Source organism: Chiloscyllium punctatum, chromosome 10, assembly GCF_047496795.1.
Source record: "Chiloscyllium punctatum isolate Juve2018m chromosome 10, sChiPun1.3, whole genome shotgun sequence".
Classification (NCBI taxonomy): domain Eukaryota; kingdom Metazoa; phylum Chordata; class Chondrichthyes; order Orectolobiformes; family Hemiscylliidae; genus Chiloscyllium; species Chiloscyllium punctatum.
The window spans coordinates 106086465-106112772 of record NC_092748.1 but is presented as its reverse complement, the minus strand read 5'-3'; the positions used below and the strand labels follow the sequence as shown (position 1 = coordinate 106112772).

At 42.1% G+C, this 26308-nt stretch overlaps 1 protein-coding gene across 2 annotated transcripts in view; it reads right to left on the bottom strand.

Moving 5' to 3' along the window:
- Positions 1-3214: 3214 nt before the first annotated feature.
- LOC140482416 (contactin-associated protein-like 5) overlaps positions 3215-26308 on the bottom strand; it is a 1296746-nt gene continuing 1273652 nt past the window's right edge. For both annotated transcript variants that reach the window (XM_072579899.1, XM_072579898.1), the window contains exon 24: positions 3215-17014. In XM_072579899.1, the coding sequence (XP_072436000.1) occupies positions 16818-17014 (197 nt within the window). In that variant the 3' untranslated portion in view covers positions 3215-16817. The remainder of the gene's footprint in view (positions 17015-26308) is intronic.

Here is a 26308-nt window from a genome sequence, read left to right as displayed (position 1 = left end):
TATATGTTTGGATGCTGGAATTGGGATCCGAGTAGAAAATGCACAAGCAGCTGGATATCTACCTCCATCTCTCTCTCTCTCTCTCACTCTCTCTCTCCAATTTCATATAAATTCTGAACCTTTTGTGGTGAGAACAAGTGTCAACAGCCCTACAGTATATTGATACTTTCTACTGAAAATTATTTTGTACAATCATCATTCCATGTGAGAAAGGACTGTACCAGGCATAACTGAAAAGCAACTACCTCAGTTGAAACAACTGCATTCGGATGCAATGATTGAAACTCTGTTGTTGTTCATTTTCTTTAATCTGCATTTTTAACTTGACCCAGTTGACCTCTGTCAAGATACTCTGTAAAATCGCATTGTTCTACTTTCTTATTGAGGATGAGGCGTGACCTTGTGGAGACTTGTAAAATCATGAGGGGCATGGATAAGCTAAGTAGACAAGGTCTTTTCTCTGGGGAGGGGGAGTCCAGAACTACAGGCCATAGGTTTAGGGTGAGAGGGGAAAGATGTAAAAGGGATCTAAGAGTCAGCTTTTTAACTCAGAGGGTGGTGTGTGCATGGAATGAGCTGCCAGAGGAAGTGGTGGAGGCTGGTACAATTGCAACATTTAAAAGACATCTGGACGTGTACATGAACAGGAAGGGTTTAGAGGGATATGGGCTAAGCGCTGGCAAACGGGACTAGATTAGGCTAAGATATTAGATTAGGACAGCATGGACGAGTTGGACCAAAAGGTCTGTTTCCCATGTTGCACATCTCTACGTCTCTATGTCTCTTAGGGTTTGAATGTGGGATTGCGCACATTAGTGGAAATAGGAATACATTTGCACATTTTGGTAATTTTATTCATTTTTAACCTTTGTTGGATTTTGCCCAATTAAAATAAGTTTTACAATATTTAGCTCATTCTGGTAATCTAGATACTTTAGCAAGTCTCAGTTTAAACTGAGATTGGAACATCTTATTTTCTAACTGGCGTTCCTGAATATCGAGTTCAATAGCTGTACAGCCCGATTCTATCCTTCCATTTTTTTTTTACACAGCTCACACTATGACTTGGGTTGCTTTTAGCACAGTTACCCACTCACATACATCTTGGCCTATTATCACAATATATGGGTTGCATTTAGTACAGGTTTCCCATATTTTTCACTCTGAGCTCTTTTTCAGCTTTCCTGTCTTGGCCTGCTGCCCATTTTCTCCTTGTTTACCCACCCCTTTCATATTTCTCCCTGTCTGGGTTTGACCTCCTGCTCTATGCTCACTTATCGCTGGGAAATTGATCCTTTGGATCAATGCACCTTACAAAAGGAGAACCAAATGATACCCTAATCTACTTCAATAGATGCTCATAGTTGGGTGTTTCAAGTTGGGGGAGATCAAAAGTGGGAATTGTGGCCATCAATTCATCTAGTGGGCGGCATGGTGGCTAAGCAGTTCGCACTGCTAACTCACTGCGCTAGGGACCCGGGTCCGATTCCCGCCTTGGGCGACTGTCCGTGTGGAGTTTGCACATTCTCCCTGTGTCTGTGTGGGTTTCCTCCCACAGTCTAAAGATGTGCAGGTTAGGTTAATTGGTCATGCTAAATTGCCCATAGTGTTAGGTGCATTAGTCAGGTGTGAATACAGGGTAGAGGAATGGGTGTGGATGGGCTACCCTTCAGAGGGTCGGTGTGGGCTTGTTGGGCCAAATGGCCTGTTTCCATGCTGTAGGGAATTAATCTATTCTAGTCCAGGGATAGTGCGAAAATCATTTCCAAAGGATCAATTTCCTAGCGATAAGCTTTTTGTAAGTTTTGTTCATGGGGTGTGGATGTTGGTAGCTAGGTTCACATTTATTACTGCTCCAGAGGGCAATTAAGAGTCAACAGCATTACTGTGTGTCTGAAGTCATATCTAACACTGACCAGGTAAGGGTGACAGTATATCCAAAGGACATAAATGAGCCAAAGAGGATTTTAACAACAATTGACAATTGTTATGAGCTCTCCATTACTCCAATTTTTAAAAACAAAATTGAATTCAAATTTTACCACCTGAATAATAGATGAGTGAACAGGGCATTTGATACACTTGCCTTTACTGGTCAGTGCATCAAGTATAGGAGTTAGAATGTTATGTTGTGGCTTCACAGGACACTGGTTAGGTCACTTCAGGAATACTGCATTCCCTGGTCTCCCTAAGAACCTTGAAAGGGTGCATAAAAGATTTACAAGGAGGTTCCTGGGATCGGAGGCTTTGTGCTATAGGGAGAAGCTGAATAGGCTGGGGCTATTTTCCCTGGACTGTCAGAAGCTGAGGGATGACCTTATAGAGGTTTGCAAAATCATGATGGATTTAGATAGGGTGAATAGCCAAGGCCTTTTCCCCAGGGATGGGGAGTACAAAACCAGAGGTCATAGGTTAAAGGGGAGAGGGTTAAGATATAGAAGGGACCTAATGGGGAACTTTTTCATGTAGAGGTGGAGCATGTATGGAATGAACTGGCACAGGTAGAGGCAGAGGTTGGTACAATTAAAAGGCATCTGGATGAATACATGAATAGGATGGGTTTTGAGTGATATGGGCTAAATGGGACTAGATAATTTAGGATATCAGACCAGCATGGACGAGTTGAACCCAAGGGTCTGTTTCCATGCTGTACACATTTATGACACAGACATAAATGAACTGAAGGGGATTTTAACAACAATTGACTGTAGTTTCATGTTCTTCGTTACTTCATGTTCTAATTTAATGGAATTCAAGTTTTACTACCTCATGATAGGATCCAAACCCATGTCCCATGAATATTTGCCTGGGATTTGGGAATTACTAGTTCAATGACATGACTATAATGCCACAGCCTTCCTGTTAGAAAGTGCATGTCCTTGGACATCGGTTCAAAGGTGGCATCATGCTTTGTAAGTCTAGAAGAAAAGGGGAAAAAAAAGAGAAAGAATTTGAAAGCTTGTAATGTGCTTATTTTGTTCCTCAAGGCTGCCAGTGATTGACAGCTGCATACAAATTATTATTGGAGAAAAAAAATCACATTTGTTCAAACAAAATGATTGAGCACCTCGTTCACACAACTTCAATTTTACTCATAAGAGTCAAAATATTTCAAATTTAGCTCTTCCAGCAACTTGTCATTTTTTTCAGCAAATTTCACTCACATTGTCCTACATTAACAATTCAAAGAACGTCTGAAAAGAAGGCAAGCAAGTATTTGATCATATTTATTCTAAACACAAATATAGAAAACAATTAATCGGTTCAAACAGGACAAACACGAATTAAACAAATCCAGGTCTTTTCTACACAGCATCAGTCAGTGTGCAATACATGAATCGAAAAATCAGCTCTGTCATTCCATTGCCTTTTAAAAATCTACAGCTTGTATTATAAATTATATATATATATGTATTTATACAAAGACCATATGTTTGTTTTTAACTACAGTACTTTGCTTGTTAAAAATGCCTCCAGCTTTTCCGAAAAGCATTAAGCAAACCTGTGTTTCACTTATGGTTGCTACTTGTATTCATTGAGGGGCTTGTAATGTGTCAAAACATTGGTTAAGTTACAAAACATAGGAGACAATGGACTGAACCATAACGGGAGTAATAGTAGAGCTGACTGAATATAGCCAAAAGGGTTTTGGAGCAGTGTCGAACTGACGGTCTTTTTCTGTAAAGCGAAGATTGTGTTGTAAATACCACCTCAAGTTTATTATCATGGCCACAGGCTTTTTGCATAAGCTCACTTTTACCATTCAGTTAACTGCCATCTTTCATCACAGGAAGAATGCAAAGCCAAAGGAAAGCTGAAGAAGGAAACAAGAGAATAGATAGCAGGAGATGGAGTCAATTATCACCTTTGTAAAACCAGTTCCTTTTCTTGAATCCTGCTTATGGAATTATGCTAAAAAAAAACTTGACTGCCATAATTGCATTTAAAATGTCTCAGAGCTGTGAAACAGCTGACACAGAGGCTTGCTGGAATTCATTTGGTAAATCGTAAGACCAAGTCCAGCAAAATTCCCTCAGCCACGTCAATAGGAACGTCAAATACAAGTGCCACTGTCTGTCTGTGACAATTGAGGGGGAAGACAGTGCCACAGTTGCCTCATCTGAAAAGCTCCCACTGTACAAAGTAGACTGAGAGAATCTCTGGATGAGGTTCACAGAAGGTAGGATTTAGATACTGAAAGTCTTAAAGTGTAACAAGGGGAAAGAATCCTCATGAAAATACAGGAATATTTCAAAATGATAAAGGTAGAGAGTATACAAGGCCACTATGTTTGATTGACAAAACCCAAGTACACTCCTTCCCATAATATTACTATTCCATTTTTCTCTCTCCAGATGTGATACGGTTTTGTCAAATGAATTCAGTGTGATTCTTTAATGACCTTTCTTGGTTATTCATTCCAGAACTCTATTAATTATTGTTAAAGTAGCTAACTGCTTTTCATGCTTTTCATTTTTAAGTTGTTAACCCTGGTTTAAGAACATAAGAAGTGAGATCGGAGTAGGCCATGCAATCTCTGGAACATTCTATGTCATTCAGTAAGATCATGAATGATCTTTTTTTTCATTAATTCCACTTTTCCAGCTTATGCCTTAGTTCTATTACATCCAAAGGTCTATCAACCTCAGTCTTGAATATACTCAGTAAATGAGCATCCACAGCCTTTGAAGTCTTCGATACCATGAATAATTTGCCTGATTCAATTCAGTCCTGATGAAGGGTCATGCCTGAAACATTAACTCTCCTGCCCGTCAGATGCTGCCTGACCTGCTGTGCTTTTTCCAGCACTATACTCTGCCTATTCAATATTTACAATGCCTTTGTTATCCTGAAATTCTTAATTAAGATGCCTCAAAGTTACTTTATTCACAAGGAATAATTCCTGGCTTCTTTAATGTATTGTTTATGACAGCTGAGACATCAATACTATCAGGAAATATCGGATAGGCTGGGTCCAATTGTCTAGGTGCCCCCAGTAATGGAAGAATCCAAAGTAGGATTTCGTCATGGTCAAACATGCCAATAAATGTGAAGCATAAATGCTAGTCCAGAACAGTTGGGCTGAGTGGCCAATTCTGGTGCTGAAAAATTCTATCTATTAAGTTACACCCTTAATGGGAATGTATCCTTGTACAATTTGTGTGGAAAGAAAATTAAGTATTCAGGGATCCACATTTCACAGGGAAGTAGTGAGGACTGCAGATGCTGGAAAATCAGAGTAAATAAAGTGTGGCGCTGGAGAAAGTACAGTCGGTCAAGCAAGATCTGAGGAGCAAGAGAGTCAATGTTTCAGGACTGATGAAGTGCCCTGCCCGACACGTCGACTCTCCTGTGCGTGATGCCCTTCTCTTTATCATTTCCTGTTGTACCCCTGCACTCAACACTCATTTGGCAATGTGACACTGCTTGCTTCAAACAAAGATAAGACTGTTTTGGCTATGATTTTGAAATACTGTTGACTTCTTGTTATAGTTTTTTATTGAGATGGTTCAAGGTAACCCAGCATCGATTCCCTTCATTTTGTTTCTTATTGTTAAAGCAGTAAGAGAGCAAAGGGCAATTATAGTTTTGTTTCCGTGAACAAGCAGTCAAGTTAGTAAGAGCGATGGCAAGAGAATGATAAACACCTAAATTAAGAAAGATAAAACACAAGGTTCCAAGACATTACCACCCACAATGAAAGATAAAGACTGGCCTTAACTTTCTGTATTCTAAGTAGAGTAGATAGAGTGTGGTGCTGGACAAGATACAGCAGGTCAGGTAGTATCTGAGGAGCAGGAGAATCGATGTTTCGGCAGGACTCTTCATCAGACTTGAAACAGCAGCTCTCTTGCTCCTCAGATGTTGCCTGACCTACTGTGCTTTCTCCAGTGCCATACTTGTATCTACTCTGACTTTCCAGCATCTGCAGTCCTCACTATCTTCTTCCATTCTAAGTAGAACTGGTAACATGGAGACCAAGGCTGAATCACAGGTAGGAATAAAAACCTGAAGATATGGTCCCAAAAAGGTGTGCACCAATATATTATGAATGCATAGTCGACTTTTGCATTCAGGTGAAAAACTAGAACCTGTTTCCCTCTTGTGAGTACAACATTTTTTGGATTGAGTAGGCATCATGTGTGATGAGCTAAGAGGGCTAGTGCTGCATCAGGAAACCAGCCTGTGTCATTAGCTTCAATGTCAGAACACTGCAGAACAGTTAAATATACAACTTGACAGTTATTGGTCAGCGCAATAAAACTTGCTCTAAAAAACACTTGTGGTGCTGTTGTTGGACCAGGCACACTTTTTTGTGAAAGACTATCAGGTGTTTGGGGTGGGCTGGGCAGACTGTGAATTCAGTCCCATTGTCTCAGAAATAGCCTACTGCTCTCTCAGGTAGGCTCCTGGCTGGTGGTCAGAACCAGGGTCTCTAATCCCATGAGCATTCCAGCTGGCCACCCACAAACAGGCAGGCTCAAGAGACGGAGTGGAACGGGCATACCCCCAACCGATAAAAGTACGTTCAAAGTGTTGATCATCACAATGTGTCCTGCAAGTCACATTCATTTTAACAGTCATTGACGCAGCCAGATGTGTTCTTCATCTCTTTCACCCTAGTGGTGCACCTCTTCAAATTAAGCAGACTTATGAGGTGCTTATTATTATTATTTTTTCTTTTCAGTCCATTCCTTGCCAGAGGAAAATGACCCAGACCACGCGTACACTCCCCATCACCACAATACCCACCTGCCTGCCCTCAGTGACTGGTCTTTGCGGTGCCTTGTATGTGCGCAGTGTGGCGTGAAACTGTGCAGAGTCTTATCCTGGTGCGGCCAATGGGTGTGTCGGGAAACTCCCCCATCGGAAATGCAACAGCGGTTTGAAAGAACTGGAGGTGGAGGGCTACTGTTCAGATTGGAGACCTGTGACTAGTGGTGTACCACACGGATCGGTGCTGAGTCTGCTGTTTATTGTCATTTATATGAATGATTTGAATGTGAACATAGGAGGTATAGTTAGTAAGTTTGCAGATGATACCAAAATTGGAGTTGTAGTGGATAGCGAAGAAGGTTAATCACAGCACAACAAATCTTGATCAGATGGGCCAAAGGGCTGAGGAGTGGCAGATGGAGTTTAATTTAGATAAATGCGAGGTGCTGCATTTTCGGAAAGCAAATCAGAGCAGGACTTATACATGTAATAGTAAGGTTCTGGGGAATGTTTCTGGACAAACAGACCTTGGAGTGCAGGCTCATAGTTCCATGAAAATACAGTCATGGGTAGATAAGATAGTGAAGAAGGCATTTGGTATGCTTTACTTTATTGGCCAGAGTATTGCGTACAGGAGTTGGGAGGTCATGTTGAGGTTGTACAGGATATTGTTTTGGCCACTTTTGGAATATTGCATGCAATTCTGGTCTCCTTCCTATCAGATGGATGTTGTGAAACTTGAAAGGGTTCAGAAAAGATTTACAAGGATGGTTCCAGGGTTGGAGGAATTGAGCTATAGGGAGAAGTTGAATAGGCTGGGGCTGTTTTCCCTGGAGGGTCGGAGACTGAGGGGTGACCTGTAGAGGTTTATAAAATCATGAGGGGCATGGGTTGGTTTAATAGACAAGGCATTTTCCCTGGGGTGGGGGAGTCCAGAACTAGAGGGCATAGGTTTAGGTTGAGAGGGGAAAGATATAAAAGAGACCTAAGGGGCAACTTTTTCACACAGAGGGTGGTGCGTGTACGGAATGAGCTACCAGAGGAAGTGGTGGAGGCTGGTACAATTGCAACATTTAATGGGCATTTGGATGGGTATAAGAATAGGAAGGGTTTGGAGGGATATGGGCCGGGTGCTGGCAGGTGGGACTAGTTTGGGATGGGATAGCTGGTCGGCATGGACAGCTTGGACCAAAGGGTCTGTTTCCGTGCTGTACATTTCTATGACTCTATGACTCTAAATGGGATAGATTAGGTTAGAATATCTGGTCGGGATGGACGAGTTGGACCAAAGGGTCTGTTTCCATGCAGTACATCTCTGTGACTCGACAACACTTATGAACACTTGTCAGCTGCAAAACTATGTTCATTTATGTTAAAGTCTCCTAAAAAATATCAGGGGAAAAAGCAGCAGGAAGTGATGGGTTAGTTGCCTCATGTCAAGAGATTCAGACCGTGTCATTGGATGGAATCTATTGTGGAATCTCATTTAAGCATCAACTTATCACATTTCTTAAGAAACAACTCAAAGTATTTGGTACACAATGAGTTACTTGGTGTGCACCAACTATTGTTATATCGACAAAAACTGCAGCCTTATTTCACACAGTAAAATCCCACAACAGCAATATGATTAATCAGTTAGGAAGTAAGTACAGATCTGTTTATGTGCCACCTTTTAAGACCTCAGAATGTCCAAAAGCACATCACAGTTAATGATGTCCTCTTAAAGTGTAGTCAGTGCAGTCAATTTTGCACACACCAATGACTTATAATCAATGAGATCATGTCCATACAAACTAGTTTAGTTGTTGGTTTAAGAATAAACATGGGACATAAAGACCTCTGTTTGCTGTTCTTCTTTTAATAGTGACATGTGATTTGCACATCATCATGCAATACTGAGTTCTTCCATCTTGTCACCAACAGCTCCAATGTTGTATTGGCATGTCAGCTAGGATAACTGCAGTGGGGCTTGAACCCCACAACCTTCCAGACTTAAAAATGAGACCATTACCCATTGAGCCACAGCTAACACCATACAATGATCTTGGTGATGCTGCTTGAGGGAGAAGTGGTGTTTGGCAACCGGGAAGTCTCCAGTGTTCTTCAAGCAATATCTTGGGATTATTAGCATTTGCATGAACAGGAAAACTGTGTATCAGTTTCATATCTCATCTGAAGAATGGTACTTCCAACAATGCAACACTTTCTCAGTACAGCATAGCCTAGATAACAGGCTCAAGGCTCAATTTATATGGATCATCTGAAATTCTTAATACAATAAGACTTTAAACACAATCCTAAGTATATATATATTTAAATATAATAGCATAATTACTTATAAGTGTTTTGATTTTGCTTTTAACAGAAAATTATGAAAAAGGTAATAAAATATGCTTCAGAAACTTTGGCAGTGAGTGAAATTAGACTCCTGAAAGAGCTGCAAATTTGTGCTTAGCTCTGTAAAGCTTCCGTGGCTATCGCAGACATAGGATGCCTGAAATTATAGGAAAAGTACAAAGTGTTTACTTAACAGCTTGATCCTGACTTCCAACACATGTATTATAAGTTTGAGCTAAATACACTTATGCTTAATCTGTAACACGATTTGTGCCATACATTCAGGAAAATGTCCTCCAAGGTGGCTTTCAAGATACACGACAATGCAGAATCGCTGAGCAGAAACTGATAGTCAAGCGCCATACCCATGAAGACAGCCTCAACCGTGATCTTGGGATTCATGTCGTGCTACATGTAACCTCACCATGCTATTCCGTGTCTTAAAATCTTCCTTCCTGTCATGTTTGACCACCATCACCTTGATAACTTGCTATGATCGTCCTACCTTAATTAGTTTGTACAGTTTTGAATTACTTGTTACCTTGGATATACCCTCGGCGTGTGACCCTTATACCTATCATGTCATTCCCGTCATTAGGTTTGTCTCCAGCACCACCTTATTTTTAATTTTTTTTGTAATTATCTCTCGGCCTCAATTCATTGGATTGTAGGTCATCCCATTCACTTACTAGTCAGCTGTTGACACTTTACTCACACTGTCTGACACTTTTGTGATCACCTGCAGAGGCTTATTATTTGACATTTCACTCACACCATTTCTACGATGTTTTGATTTCTCTGCACATTGATCTCTCTGCCTATAAAATTCTGTACCTGTGTGCTATCCTTCGCTTCACCCAACAAAGGAGCAGTGCTCCGAAAGCTTGTGATTTCAAATAAACCATCTGGACTTTTATCTGGTGTCGTATGACTTCTGAGCGTGTCTACCCCAGTCCAACACCAGCACCTACACATCATGTGCCATGCACTGAGTTATGATTTATGCAGTTAGAAAGCATGAATAATTCATACTGTCACAAATTTCATTCCTTTAATCCAATAGGAAATCAGTATGAGATATCTGTTGCTAAATGCCCAATAATACAGGCCAACCAACACAATGATTTTTTCCATCAGACTTCTCAAGTTAATATTTGTTGATGGTTTTGGATTGGATCAGTTTATTAAATATCTCAATAAAAACAAAATTGTCAGAGACATTTTTAATTACAAACTATCCACAAGGAGATTGCCTCCCTTTTAAAATCCAAAATCTCTTCTGTGTTGTTCTGCCTTTTAAAATTCTACATTTTATTCCATCGATAGGAAAAAAAGGTTATTTTCTCATTTCTGAAGGAGTTCTTCTGAAAGGACAATTTTTTAAAATGGTTGGCCAGCGTTTATTGCCCGCCTATAAGCTGGGTGGATTGCTGGGCCATTTCAGAGGGCATTCCCAATGAAGAGCTTATGCTCAAAATGTCGACTGTCCTGATCCTTGGATGCCGCCTGACTGGTTGTGTTTTTTCAGCACCATACATTTTGACTCTGATCTCCAGAATCTACAGTCCTGACTTTCTTCTACATTTTAGAGGGCAGTTGTGAGCTATAAATTCATAAAATATAGGAGCAGAATTAGGCCATTTGGCCCATTGAGACTGCTCTGCCATTCGATCATGGCTGATTTGCTCCCATTCTCCTGCCTTCTCGCCATATTCCTTCAACCCATTACCAATTAAAAATCTGTCTAACTCCTCTTTAAATTTACTCAATGTCCCAGCATCCACGCACTTTGGGGGAGTGAATTCCACAGATTCACAATCCTTTGAGAGAAGCAGTTTTTCCTCAACTCTGCTTTAAATTTGCTACCCCGTATCCTAAAGTTACACTCTCTCATCTGAGGATGCCCCACAAGAGGAAGCATTTGCTCCACATTTATTTAATACACACCTTTTATCATCTTGAATACCTCAATTTGATCTCCCCTCAAAGAGTTTAGGCCTAAACTGTTCAATTTCTCTTTATGTGACCCACCCCTCGACTCTGAGATCCATCTAGTGAACCTCCTCTGAACTGCCTCCAATGCCACATCTTTCCTCAAATAAGGGGACCAGAATTGCGCACAATACTCAAGATGTGGTCTCACCAATGCCTTGTATCAGCTGTAATGCTGTGGGTCTGGAGCCACACGTAGGCTACACCAGATTTCCCTGCTTGAACTGAGTCATTAGTGAGGCAGATGGGTATTTTTCCTGACAATAGTTTTATGATGACCAGTAGATTCTTAATTCAAGATTTCTTTTTAACCATGGTGGAATTTGAACCCAGGTCCCTTCTCAAGTAATAGTCTAGTGATCATACCATTAGGCCACATGACATTCATTTACTGCTATCCCTTCCAGTTTTGGAAGTATTTGGTAGAGTCAATTTCTGACTGTTTTCAAATCCAATTTTAAGTCTGGATGGGAATCAGTAGGGGTGATGTGGGGGAATTAAACTAAACAGCAGAGTCTCTAGCCCATTCCCCTTAGTGTGAGGTCTGGACAATGGTAATAAAAGGGGCTACAGCACCCAAAAAAGCTACAAATTCTTGCTGTAGGAGTTTGAGATTGAGGACTAATGTTGCTTGCTGAAATAAAACAATGAGATATAAAACACACAAAAACAGAAATTGCTGGAGAAACTTAATAGGTCTGGCAGCATCTTTGGAGAGAAAATAGAGTTAATGCTTAAAGTCCAGTGAAAACAAGCGATGGCTTCTGAAATAGGGTCACTGCACTTGAAATGTTGACTGTTTTTTCTCTACAAATTCTGTCAGACCTATTGAGTTTCTCCACACTTTCTGTTTTTCATGCTGTTTGGTTTATTGTCTCCCTTGATTAGAATATTTCTAATATTATTCAGAATCTAAAGGGTCATCTATTTGAAAGGGAAAATCAAAAAGAATATTTGAGAAAGATAAAAATTGGAATGCTCCAGAAAAAGACGAAGGGACAGTTCTTTCAAACAGCCAGCATAGACACAATGTTAGCTTTCAGTGTTGGTTAACTGAATCCTAACTCACAAAAATCTCATTCACACAACCTCCTTTGCTTTCTTGCATACACTGGTCCCTGTTCAGGGGATGCCTCAATTTTATAATTCACATCATTATTTTCAAATTCCAGCATATTTCCATCTCTTCAGGCCCTTCAACTTGAACATAGAACATAACACAGCACAGGAAGGGGGCCCTTCAGCCTATCATGTTGCACCAAACATGATGCCAAATTAAACTAATCCCTTCTGCCTGCCCTTCATCCATATCTCTCCATTCCTTCCACATTCATGTGCTTATCTAAAAGTGCCTGAAATGCTCCTATTGTATCCACCTCCACCATTGCACTTGGCAGTACATTCCAGACTCCTACCAACCTCTGTGAAAAAAAACTTGCCCTTTATATCTCTTTTGAAGTTATCCCCTCTCACCTTAATACCTAGAATTAGAAATTTCAAATCTGGGAAAACGATTTGGACACTATGCTTCTATCAAGTCTCCCGTCAGCCTCTGCCGCTCCAGAGAAAACAATCATCAGATTAGATTACATTACAGTGTGGAAACAGGCCCTTCGGCCCAACAAGTCCACACTGACCCGCAACCCACCCATAACCCTACGTTTACCCCTTACCTAACATGGCCAATTCACCTGAGCTGTACATCTTTGGACTGTGAGAGGAAACCGGAGCACCCGGAGGAAACCCACGCAGACATGGGGAGAACGTGCAAACTCCATACAGTCAGTTGCCTGAGGCAGGAATCGAACCCAGGTCTCTGGTGCTGTGAGGCAGTAGTGCTAACCACTGTGCCACCGTGCCGCCCACAATCCTAGTTTTTCTAGCCTCTCCTCATAGTTTATACCCTCTAATCCAGGCAGCATCCTGGTAAACCTCTTCTGAAATATTTGTAATCCTCCTGTTCTGGCCTCTTAGGCACCTCCCAATTTTAATTGTTTCACCAGTGGTACTCACACCACAAAAGAGTCATGACCATCTACAATAAAGAAAGAACTCGATCGTTTATGCATTATCTTTCAATGGCATTACCTTTACAGAATTCCCCAGCATCAACAATCCAGATATCATCGTTGAGAAGTTTGTTCCATGGACGTGCCACTACAAACACTGTGACTGCATGAGCAGGCCAGAGATTGCATATTCTGAGGTGAGTGATACATCACCTGAATCTCCAAATTATAGTCTCCATTTACAGAGCTTAGTATAGCTCAAGAAGCTCAATACCATCTTGAACAAAACAATCTATTTGGTAAAACTCATGTACAATCACTTCCTCCACCAGTCCATTGTGGCAGCAGTGTGTATCTCTTCCAACTCAGCAAACTCACCAAGGACTCTTCAGCAGCATCTTCCAAAGTTACAACCTCTCCCTCCTCGAAGATCAAGAGCAGTAATTGTGTGGGAACACCATCACCTCAGCTCAATGTTTTCTGAGTTCCACGTCATCCTGGATTTGACATGCATTATACTCGCTTTGAGTTCCTTCAGTATCGTTGAGTCAAAGACCCATGACTTGCTGCAGGCGCTATGGAAATATAATTATGGTGCAGACCGTGATAGTGTAAGCAGCCAGCTTGCCACAACCTTTGGAAGGGGAATAAGGTGTGAGTGATAAATGTTACCCTTGTCAGCAATGACCACATCCTGTAAGCGAGTTGAGGAGAGACTACTGCCTGAGGGATTTCAGCTGCCAAGGGCTGAAGTTCTGGAAAGGAAGATATGGAGCTGCGGAGCATATGGCAACTTCAAAATGCACTTCACTGCCCCAATATCTTGCTGTACAGCTGGATGCCAACTTTTGTTTGTCAAACACTGCTGTGAGGTGCCTTGGGACAATGTACGACATTAGAGGCACTAGAAGAATACAAAATGTTTGATGTTGTTGTTACACTCTGTTAACTGTGGGTTTACTAGTCATTTCCCAATATTGATCAGAACTCAAGTGAACAAGATTTTGTCAGGTGAGAATATTCTGAGATATGGAACCAAGGTGTATTGATATAGAGAACAGCCATGATGTAATGAATAGAGGAGCAATATTCAAGCAACTCAATGATGTCCTCTTGCTTCCACGTTGAATGCTTGTGAAGACGATATGGGACTTTAATGGCCACCTACCTGAAACAATTTAGAAAATCCACTGTTTCCACGTCTGCTTTCTATGCACGCTCTTTCTGGTCTCTCTTCCATCTGATTTTCTTTGCCTCCAGTTAGAATCATAGACTTCTGACAGCATGGAAGCAGGCCATTCGGCCCATCATGTCCACACTGACATTCCGAAGAGAAACCAACCCAGACCCCCCCTGCCCCACCTCCATAAGCCTGCATTTCCCGTGGCTAATCCACCTAACCTGCAAGTTCCTGGACACTATGGGCAATTTAGCATGGTCAATCCACCTACCCTGTGCACCCTTGGATTGTGGGAGGAAACTGATGCACCCAGAGGAAACTCACATAGACACAGGGAGAATGTGCAAACTCCACACACAGAGTCACCAGAGACTGGAATTGAACTCGGTTCTCTGGTGCTATGAGACAGCAGTGCTAACTATTGTGCCACCATCGCTCTCTTTCATTTTAGGCCAGCTCAGTGTCTCCACCTATCTGTTAGTTTTCTTTAACTTTCATTCTCCTACCTCACAGCATTCTATCAATGATTTGAGCTTTCCCAAAAACCAGACATGTCCTCGTGGATCACAGGTCACTGTAGCTCGTGGTATAGAATCATTATAAATCAAATGCATAGTTTAACCACAATAACACATGCATTTTTAATTGTCTTTTGCAAGGTTTGAATCTGAATGTTTGAATGTTCCAGAGACGTCCTCCCTCAGGACCATTTAAGAGCATCCCCTTGTTCTCAGTTTTCACATTTCCATTTGTTAAAATGCAATCCAATTTTCTGCAAAGGTTCTCCTGGGAGTAAAGTTTAAATTTTGGGAAGTAATAGGTAATAAACATTTTCAACGAACTGTTAGTTGGTCCATCAGGTACCTCAAAACTATTAACATCGATAAATGTCTCAATCAAACTATCAGAAAGACCATACAACTGGAATCACATTTATTGATAGAGAGCGCACAATCTGTTATTCTCCAATGAAACACACCTCACTTACCTGGGCCTAGAGAAAGTACTTCGCAAACAGTGTTATACAGCATGGAAACAGACCCTTTGGACCAACCTATTCGCACTGACCAGACATCTCAATCTGATCTAACTCAATTTGCCTGCATTTTGCCCATATCTGTCTAAATCTTTCCCAATCAAGTATCCATCCAGATGCCTTTTAAATGTTGTTATTGTACTTGCCTCCACCATTTCCTCTTTCAGCTTGTTCCATACACACACCACTGTCAGCATGAAAAATTTACCCCTCAGGTCCTATATAAATCTTGCCCGACTCAACCTTAAAACTACGTCCTCTAGTTTTGAACTTGCCCACCTAAAGAAAAAGATCTTAGTTGTTCACCTTATCCATGCCCCTCATTTTTATAAACCTCTATAAGATCACCCCTCAGCCTCTGACGCTTGAGGGAAAACAGCCCTAGCCTATTCAGCGTCTCCCTATAGCTCAGACCCTCCAGTCCCACCAACACGATAATAAAAGGAGGACAATTGGGTAACTCTTTCATCAATCACATCTGGAATCAGCACCTCTCAAGTTGGCTGAAACTAATGTTATACCCAGGAGCTTTGGCAGGCAGTTCACTGCAATCTGCTGCAAAGATAACCCGAGTTTTATTGAGAGACATTGTTGTCATTTCAGCTGCAATTGTTTTTGTTCAGAGACTTAGACCATGGTTGTTGTAATGAACCATTACTTACTGCAATGTTTAATCCTGCCTACCAGAAGGAGTGTCACAATACCAACTCATCGGTTCACACAATGGTGCCATGTGACAGTGGGAGGATGACGCCTCACGATGGCAAAACTCAGGAGCTGCAAGTACATTGGGGCACAGCAGGGATTTAACAAACTAAAAAAATTCAGCTTAACCAGCTTGGCTTCAAATCCAATCATAATTGATTGCAATATGGTCAATTATGATTTATTAGCTATGGCAATAAAAGTTTTCAGTTTTAAAGGGAATCTGCTGGGAGCTTTTTTTTAAGATAGCACTGTATATAGTGAGTATGAATGTCCATATGTGCTTAGATTCATCTAATAGACTGTTTGACCACCAAGTTACCAATAATAAATAAATTGCTTAGAAAGAATGTAGGTCTCATCATAAATCTGCACTTAACCAGATTGATAACCTTGTTACCACTTCACCTGCTTAATGGACAAATAAAATGGTCTCTCCAGAAAAAAAAGGTACAGAAATAAATCTTATGAAGATAAACCAAGAACCCAGTTACATTTAAAAGTTAATATTATTGTTTTACATCACTCTGAGGAGGTGTGTCAAGACATTTCTTTTTAACAGCTGCTGTTTTTGTAACCATAATTTTGTGGAATCTTCATTCTGCTCCCCTGAGATGGCATTTTGTTAGCAGGAAATAATAGGCTATATCCCTGTTCTGTCAGGTAAACAAAAATACCAACCAGTCATTAGTCAAATGCCGTGTATTTTGTGCTAACTTTTGGCCATTTAGTTTGCAGAGTCTGGAACTAACTCATAGTACAGACAGCAAGTCCAGGTTGTAGTGTTGTTATTAATCTGCTGTTGCAAGTGTAGCCATGAGGAGGGCCTCTCTCACTGTCAGATGAAATACTCTTTCCTGCTTTCGCTTACAGAATCCTGGTAATTGGTATGGTTCTTCAGTGCTGCATCAGTGTTCTCAGCGTATTCCGTTCTTTTCGGCTCATTATTTTGATAAGTGCCTTTGTTCTGATATAACAAGCGTCCCGTTATAGCAAAAATGCAGAGGATGACAAATATCACAATCGCTATAACACCTGTCAGGAGAAGAGAAATGCAATTTTAGTCTTCTCTTTTCTTTTGTAAAGCAAACTTATTGTTATTTCAATGCAGCTATGCTTGCTATTTGCCTTCTTTTCGTCATCTCTACCTCCTCCGACTCCTGACAGGATGCAATGGTTACCGAGCAACCTATCGGAAGGATGTGATTGCATTGGAGGGGGTGCAGAGGAGATTCACCAGGATGTTGCCTGATATGGAGCATTTCAGTTGTGCAGAAAGGCTGGATAAGCTTGGGTTGTTTTCTTTGCAGCAGAGAAGGTTGAGAAGGGACCTGATAGAGGTGTATAAAAGATTATGAAGGTCATAGACAGGGTGGATAGAAAGCAACCATTCCCCTTCACTGAATGGGCAAGAACAAAAGGACATACATTTAAAATGAAAGGCAGGAGGTTTAGAGGGCACTTGAGAAAAAGGTTTTTCACCAGAGGTTGGTAGTGAGTCTAGAATGAACTTTCTGGGAGGGTAGTTGAGATGGACAACCACACAACCTTTAAAAAGTACTTGAATGAGTACTTGAAGTGTCATAACATTCAAGGTTAGGGGCCTACTCCGGCCAAGTTGGATTAGTTTAGGTAGTAATACATTTTTGGTGGTCCAAGCTGGATGGGACAAAGGTACTGTTTTGTACTGCATAATTCGTGTACCTCACTTATGAAGTCGTCTTAGCCATGTGTGAACTTAGTCAGTAAATGTTGACAGGCCACTCAAAGGTGGAGGCTTCATCTTTGGGGCAGACCACTTGTCACTTGGATGTTGCAATGACACAGAATGAAACCTTGCATGGAACCAACTTTAATCGCTCTTTCATTGGCATTCAATTGCCTAGGCCCTAAGTTCTGTAGCTTCCTGGCTAAATTGCCTTTCTGTATCTCTGTTATTTTAGGATGCTCATTAAAGCTGTTTTCTTTGATCAAGAGTTTGCTCCCCTGTTCTAATATGGTTTGGTGTCAAATTTTATTTGATAGTGCTTCTATAAAGAGCTTTGGGATGTTTAATAATGTTGAAGTTGATATATAAATGGAAAGTGCTGTTTCTGATTCATTTCCCTGTACGATAATTGGGTGCCTAGTTAAAATTTCTCTCCCTGAAGAGAGGAGAGCGATTACAGCATGTTGTTAAGCAGAAATGGCATAAATCAAACACTCAAATTCTCCACAGACTAAACATCTCCAATTTGCAAAGCTTTGTTGGGAATGCTAAATGGCAAAATTTACCACTTGTATTTCATCACTGGAATTTTATAGATTATCAATATATTGTCCTCTAATTTATCATCACTGGAACTATGGATCCACATTGGCACTTACTTTGTTGCCTACACTTTCAAATTTTTGTCACTCCTTAATGTACACAGTGTGAAGGCTTTTTTTTCAACTTTATTTTAAATATAAATTGAAAATTGTAGCATCGGAAGACTTTTCTACGATTAGAAAATTCTCAGCAACTTGCCAAAAATATTTATGGACACCAGATACTATTTACAGTGCAATTAGACTGTTTGCATTGGAAACAACACAGCATGTGCCTAAAGGGCTTATACCATCACTTAGAACATATAGAAAATAGAACATAACAGCGCAGTACAGCCCCTTCACCCTCGATGTTGCGCCACCCTGTCATACCAATCTGAAGCCCATCCCACCTACACTATTCCATGTACGTCCATATGCTTGTCCAATGACGACTTAAATGTACTTAAACTTGGCGAATCTACTACAGTAAGGTAAAAACAATGACTGCAGATGCTGAAAATCAAATACTGGATTAGTGGTGCTGGAAGAGCACAGCAGTTCAGGCAGCATCCAACGAGCAGCGAAATCAATGTTTCGGGCAAAAGCCCTTCATCAGGAATAAAGGCAGTGAGCCTGCAGCATGGAGAGATAAGCTAGAGGAGACCCTCTCCTCTAGCTTATCTCTCCATGCTTCAGGCTCATTGCCTTTATTCCTGATGAAGGGCTTTTGCCCGAAACGTTGATTTTGCTGCTCGTTGAATCTACTACAGTTGCAGGCAAAGCATTCCATACCCTTACTACTCTCTGAGTAAAGAAACTACCTCTGACATCTTTCTTATACCTATCTCCCCTCACTTTAAAGTTGTGTCCCCTCATGTTTGCTGTTCCCATGCTTGGAAAAAGGTTCTCCCTGTCCACCCTATCTAACCCTCTGATTATCTTGTATGTCTCTATTAAATCACCTCTCAACCTTCTTCTCTCTAACGAGAACAGCCTCAAGGCCCTCAGCCTTTGCTCGTAAGACATTCCTTCCATACTAGGCAACATCCTAGTAAATCTCCTCTGCACCCTTTCCAAAGCTTCCACATCCTTCTTATAATGCGGTGACCAGAACAGTACACAATACTCCAAGTGTGGCCGTACCAAAGCTTTTCTGACATTAGTCTGATGACTTCTGAGCTCTTCCCTCAACTTCAACCATTTCAATCTCCCAACAAGAAGCTTGAAAGTTCTAGTGATTGGAAGCAGGTAGATCTCAATAACTACAAGGTTTTTGATTGGGGTTGTTAACCTGGGACAAACAGGGAAGCCCTGGCCTACCAATGTAACCAGGAAATTTGGAATCCCCTCAGTCTAGGGGACTGACTCTGTGCTGGCTGGGCAACAGTCAGTATGTACTGTTACCTGGAACAATCAGGAAAGTCCAGGCTGATTCATATAACCAGGAAATTGAGAATCTCCTCAGTTTACAGGAGTGACTCTGTGCTGGCTGGGCCACAGTTGGTGTGTTACTGCTGCTGTTGGTTTCTGCTTCATTTTTGGAGGAAACCTGATTCCTAAACTGAATTATGCAGTCAGTTTGTTAACTTTTTTTTAGTGAGGTCTGATTTTTAAACTGCCTGTTCCACACAGTCAGTGTGTTACAGGTGTAACTCAGTTCTCATTAGGGAACTGTTGTTTCACTGGCTGCTTACAGCCTGTGTATTACTCTTTTCTCTTTTACTTTGAGAAGAGGACTATGCAGATTTAGGGGCAGGGCTCAGCCCTTGCACTCTGGCTTCCTTTTGAATGTGTTTTCACTTTTTTGATGTCTGGACTGAGCCCCTGTGAAAAAATACATCTTTCCAGATGAGCTGGCCCTTTGTGGGTGACTAGGCCTCTGTAAAGACTGAATACCTATGTTTATGCTGGGAGGTGAGCAATTGCTGCATCTTGGAGTGGGCCAAACCCTGTGAGTTAACTGCAACTTTACAATGTACTGTGTTCCTGTGAGTGGGTCTGGTCCTTCGGATGCACTAAATCTCTGAAGACTGAACACCTGTGTGTGTGGCGTGGACTCTGCCTTCAAGACTGGACCAAACCCCTGTGAGTTAACTGCAGCTTCACAATATACTGTGTTCCAGAGAGTGGGCCTGGTTCTCCCTGGAAGGGCCAGGCCTCTGTGAAGACTCAACAACTGTGTATGCTTGCAGGTGAGCATTTGCTACATTCTGGACTGACTCTGCCTTGGTACTGAAAACTGTATTGTGAGGATTTTGTGCATTCTGTTACTGTATGTGGGCTTTGTAATTGATTGTGTTTGAGTGTGGCCCAGAGTGGGCTAGTCAGCATGTGGGGTGGCTGGGGGCTGGAGGGTCAATAACATGCCTGGGGGATAGCGGGCAGTGTAGGGGGAGGGGGTGGTGTTAGTATGCAAAGTGGCTGGGACGAGGCAGCTGACAGTGTGCCCATAGGAAAGCTGACTGGGGAGGGGCAGCTGGTATGCAGGCTGGCTGGGGGCTGGAGGGTCGATGACCAGCCTGTAGGAAAGTGGGCCAGGAGAAGCCTATCAGAATGTGGGGCAGGCAGGGCCATGCAGCTGATAGCGTCCTTGTAGGAAAGCCGGTGTAGGGCAGGCCGGTCAGTACGTGGGGAGACTGGGAGTCAGATGGCCGATGGCTGTGGGATTTGAGGTTTGTCCTCATCTCCCTGAAAACTGGTTGAATGGTGGGGTTTGGGGTTTGGCTTTGCTGTCCTTTCCTCTGTATATAGTGGGGTTTTTGTGAACTGCTGCTTTCTGTTTATTGTTAACTGTATTTTGTACTGTTTACTAAAATTTTAAAAAATAACCAAGAGATTTAGAATCGCCTCAGTTTAGGGGACTGACTCTGTACTGGCTGGGCCACAGTCAGTGTGCTACTGCTGCTGTTGGTTTCTGCCTTTTGTTTTGGGAGTGGGGGGAACCTGATTCCTGAACTGTCTGAATGATTTAGCCAGTTTGTTAACTGGTATTCCTTTTCACAGAGGACTGATTTCTAAATTACCTGATGTTCACAGTCAATGTGTTTCGGTTCTCATTCGGGGACTGTTGTTTCACTGGCTGGTTGCAGCCTGTGTGTTACTCTTTTCTGTTTTACTTTGAGGAAAGGACTATGTTAATTTTGTGGCAGGGCTTAGCCCTTGCATTCTTGAGTTTTCTTTGCTTTTTGTATGTGTTTTCACTTTTTTGATGTTTGGACTGAGCCCTTGTGAGAAAATGTGCTGTTCCTGTGGGTAGGCCTGGCCTTTTGTTGGTGGATTAGGCCTCTGTAAAGACTGAACACCTGTGTGTGTGCTGGGAGGTGAGCACTTGCTGCATCCTGGAGTTCGGGAGTGGACCAAGCTCCTGTGAGTTAACCGTACCTTTACAATGTACTGTGTTCCTGTGAGTGTGCACGGTTCTCTCTGGATAAACAAGGCCTCTATGGTGATGAATGCCAATGTGTGTGCTGTGGGGTCTGTATTTGCTTTCTTCAGGAGTGGATTCTGCCCTTGGTTGTGGACTCTGTTTTTGGCAATGGACTCTGCAGTTTGGAGTGGACTCTATTTCTGACAATGCACTTTGTATACTGGAGTGGACTCTGTTCCTGGGAATGGACTCGACATTTTGAAGCGAACTTTTTATGGGAAGGAACTCTGTATCAGAAGGGACTCTGTATGTTGGTAATTGACTCTGTGCTGTTGCTTGTTGGGTTTATCACCTGCACAAGTCTTGTGTGTCCTTGGGTCTGGCATGCCTCGCTGTGAGCTGGGAGGCTTGTAGGTCGTCCCAAAAGCTGTCACCCTGAGAGCGAGAAGGTGGGTAGGCTGCCCGAAAGCCGGAGGGTGGGTAGGCCTCCCGATGCCTGTCGCCTGAGAGCCGGAAAGTAGGTAGGCCATTCTGAGCACTGTCATCCCGAGAAGGAGTAATTGGGAAGGGCTGTCCTGAGGTGGTCGGATGGTGTGTTGGAGAGGCAGAGAGCCAGAAGATGCATAGGGCCAGGTTGAGATCTGGAAGACTTGTGGGCTGGCCCACGTGCTGATGTCCCAGGAAAGGGGGTGGGCTATCCTAGAGGTGGCCAGAAGGTGTGTTAGGGCATTCCATGGGCCCGATGGCACATCAGGTTGGGCGAGAGCCAGATGGTACATGGGGCAAACCGAGAGCCGGAAGGTGGGGAGGTCGTGCTCAGCGCTTTCCCCTGGGAAGGTAACCGGGGCTGACTGTCCTCAAGGTGGCTGGAAGATGCGAAACGTGGTTAAGGAAGCTGGAAGATGTGTAGGCTGTCCTGACCACTGTCGTCTGGTGGGGGTGGGGGTGGGGGTGGGGTGGGGTGGGGGGGGGGGGGGGGGAAGGGGAAGGGTGGGGGGAGGGGCCGGAGAAGGACAGGCTGTCCTCAAGATGGCTAGAAGGTGTGTCAGGACCGACTGAGAGCCAGAAGAGGAATGGGGCAGGCTTCCTTACAGTTCTGGAAGGTGAGAGGGATGGGTGGCTTGCTGGTTTGTTTTCTATGCACTGTTTCTTATTTGATTGGACTCTCTTGTATGTATTTGTTAGTGCTACTTTTGTAATGACTGACTGAAAGTGGAATTTGTGGCTTGTCCTCATTTCCCCGGAAACTGTTTTGAATGGTAGGGTTTGGGGCCTGGCTTTGCCGCTCCTCTCCCTTGTAAAATTGCTGTTTCTCTGTTAATTGTTTGTAAACTGCACTGTTTAATAAAATAAAAAAAGTTGATGACTGACTCCGAGCTGGCTGGCCACAGCCAGTGTACTATGGATTAATAAATAAAGGGTGACTTAGTGATGGGACACTGGCCTCTATGCAGTTATATCAAATGTAAAATACTATTCTCTCTAATTTTGAAATCAATAAAAACACAGACATTGTAAATTAGGTCACCTGTGCTGAGGTCACGATGAGACATTAAGTAGTAGTACTGTTCTTATCTGCTGAAACAGGAACTCTGGGTTCAAGTCCCCTCTGCTCCAGAGATGTATAACAGCATCTCTGAACAGGTGATTATAAGGCATTTAAGACAAAGCTGGGAGATCATGAAAATGATTGCAAGTTTCACTTGTCATTTGGACTACTATTGATACCTCGCCACTGTTTTTACTTTGGGCAATTTATAAGACAATTCACTATTTACCCATAAATGCCTTTTGCGATGAATCTCTTTTGTGAGATATATTCTGAAGGCCATCCCAATTACTTCCTTGAAAATTCCAAGACATTTGTAAGGTAAGACATGCCTTCAAAAGCTAGCATTCCTTCTATTTAAGAGTCATTGCAGTCTTCAGCACAGAAAAAGGTTTTTTGGCCCATCAAGTTTGTCAATTAAAAAAGCAGCCAAACTACCTAATCCCATGTTTCAGCAGTTAGCTCATAGCCTTATCATGCCTTTGCAGGTATTCTCAAATTGTTGATGCTATGTCAAACTTCAGCATATCGCAGCAAATGATGGCAGGACAAATATTTTTTAAACGTCTGATTCAATCTTTCATTATTCTGTATTGCATTTGACGAGGTTAAGGAAATTAGTGTTTGAATTGTTAAATGAACTCACTTTGCTACTTTCTTTCTTGACTCAAATATGTCCCTTTCCACATATCTACTTATGTTGGAGAGCTCTCTTGCAGTGGAGTGGTAATGTCCCTTCCTCTGAGCCTGCAGGCAGGGGTTCAAGTCCGACCTGTTCCAGAAGGTGTGTAATAACATCTCTGAATTGATTAAAAATGTCTATTCCTGAAGAAGGGCTCATGCCTGAAACATTGATTCTCCTGCTCCTTGGATGCTGCCTGACCTGCTGCACTTTTCCAGCAACACATTTTCAGCTCTGACCTCCAGCATCTGCAATCCTCACTTGCTCCTCAAAATATCTATGACCACTTAACTGGATAGTTTGTTCTTTAACATTTTCCTTGTGACTAACATTTTGAGAGTCTTTGTTTTTAACATTATCTTCCCTTCAAACCTTCCTTTTATGTCCTAATTGTACCAGTGCTGTTTTCATAAATATCTCATTTTTCTCTCCCATATCCTTAAATCACAGCATGCGTTTTACTTTCTGAGCATGTTTTTTTTCTCTTATCTCTGTGAGTGCCAGTTTTAACATTATCCATCAACTTCCATGTTGTTCATATCTGTAACCAATGCTAAGTGAATGTAAGGAACATGGACCATTGCTACCTGGTCTTCCTGCTGATTGTTTTGATTTGCCTGAGGAAGTCAAGGAGGTTAGCAACAGTAATGTTCTTTGCTGGGGGACTATTTTCCATCAAGTGGTCTTCCAGGCAGGAAGAATCTGAGCTTACCCATGTTGCTGGGTTTAGAATGGGCACATGCAAACGATGGAAACATTCACCACGTTTCCTGCAATTTGAACTCTTGCAATATAATTAAATGTGCAGCATTCAGAAATGTGCAAAGGGAGCTTGGTGGAGGGGGAAGATGATGACCAACACCTGGAAGCATTCTCAGATTGTGGCCATACTTCGGTTCTATTAAGTAAATGATGTTTTAAAAACTCAATTATTCTCTGTTTGTCCATAACCTTTGAATCCCCCACTGATTAAAAATCTGTCTGTCAGCTTTGAATATACTTAATGACCAGCCTCGACATCCCACTGTGGTAAAGAATACCTCTGATTTACTGCCCACTGAGAGAATTCCTCCTCATCTCTATCCTGACTAGGTGACCCTTACACTGAGGTTAGGCTCTCCCATAAGAATTTCAGTTCTCTCAACTCCAATGAGCACAGACCCAACCTACTGAATCTCTATTCATAAAACAATCCCTCATACCCTGGATCCACCGAGAGTGCCTGCTCTGTAATGCCTCCATTGCCAGTATATCTTTCCTTAGACGAGGAGACCAAACTGATAATCTTTTTCCCATTGCTAACACAACTTCTGTCTTTAACATATCCAAAGAAACTGCTCCTACTACCTTTTCAGGAAGCAAATTCCAAAGACTCATGAACTTCTAGGAAAAAAACTTCCACCTCATCTCGGTTTTAAAATCAGCTTCTTTTAAAATATCTACAAATGCACTTTTGTTATTCTTCCTGCCAAACGGGGTTCCCTTGTTCATTTGGCACATCTTTGTCCAATCAGTTGATCTTTGTGTCACCTCCTCTTTTTCCGTCGCAACGTACTTTTCTGTTTATCGTGAGGTCATCAGCAAATTCAGTTTTTTTTTGTTGTTTTCCTAATTACTTGCTGAAATTGCATACTAACCTTTAACAATCCATACAGTGGGACACCCAGATTCCTCTGCAGTTAAGAGTTCTAAAAGCTGTCACCATTTAGAAGGAAAGTGAGGAGGTGAAAAATTTATTGGGATAGGTCGGAATGTGGTTTTGAGGTTACAATCACATCAGCCACATCCTTATAAAGTGGCAGAGCAGTCTTGAGGGGTTGAGTAGCCTGCTCCTGCTTATTGTCAAGATTAGAGTGGTGCTAGAAAAGCAGAGCAGGTCAGACAGCATCCAAGGAGCAGGGAAATTGACGTTTCCTGATGAAGGGCTTTTGCCCTAAATGTCGATTTTTCCTGCTCCTTGGATGCTGCCTGACCTGCTGTGCTTTTCCAGCACCACTCGAATCTTGACTCTAATCTCCAGCATCTGCAGTGTCCTCTTTCGCCTACTACTGCTTATTGTTGTGATATCCAAAACACTGGATTAGCCTCAGATGGAGTATTGTATTCAGTTCAGGGCATGACACTTTAGAATGTATGTTAAGGCATTCACGAGAGGGGCGGATAAGATTGAGAGGGACTTCAGCTAAATAGACAATTTGGCAAAGAGAGGTTGAAAGGAGATTTGACAGAACCACGAGGGAGCTGGCAGAATGGGCAAAATTATTCTCATTGATGGAAAGATCTAGAACCAGAAGACACTCTGTTAAGATGATTGACCAAAGAAGTAATGGTGACATGAAGGAAAACCTTTTCTTTCATGCAGTGAAATGTTGAATTTGGAATGCATCACCTGAGATTGTCACAGAGACCGATTCAATCATGGAGAAGGAAGGCGTGTCA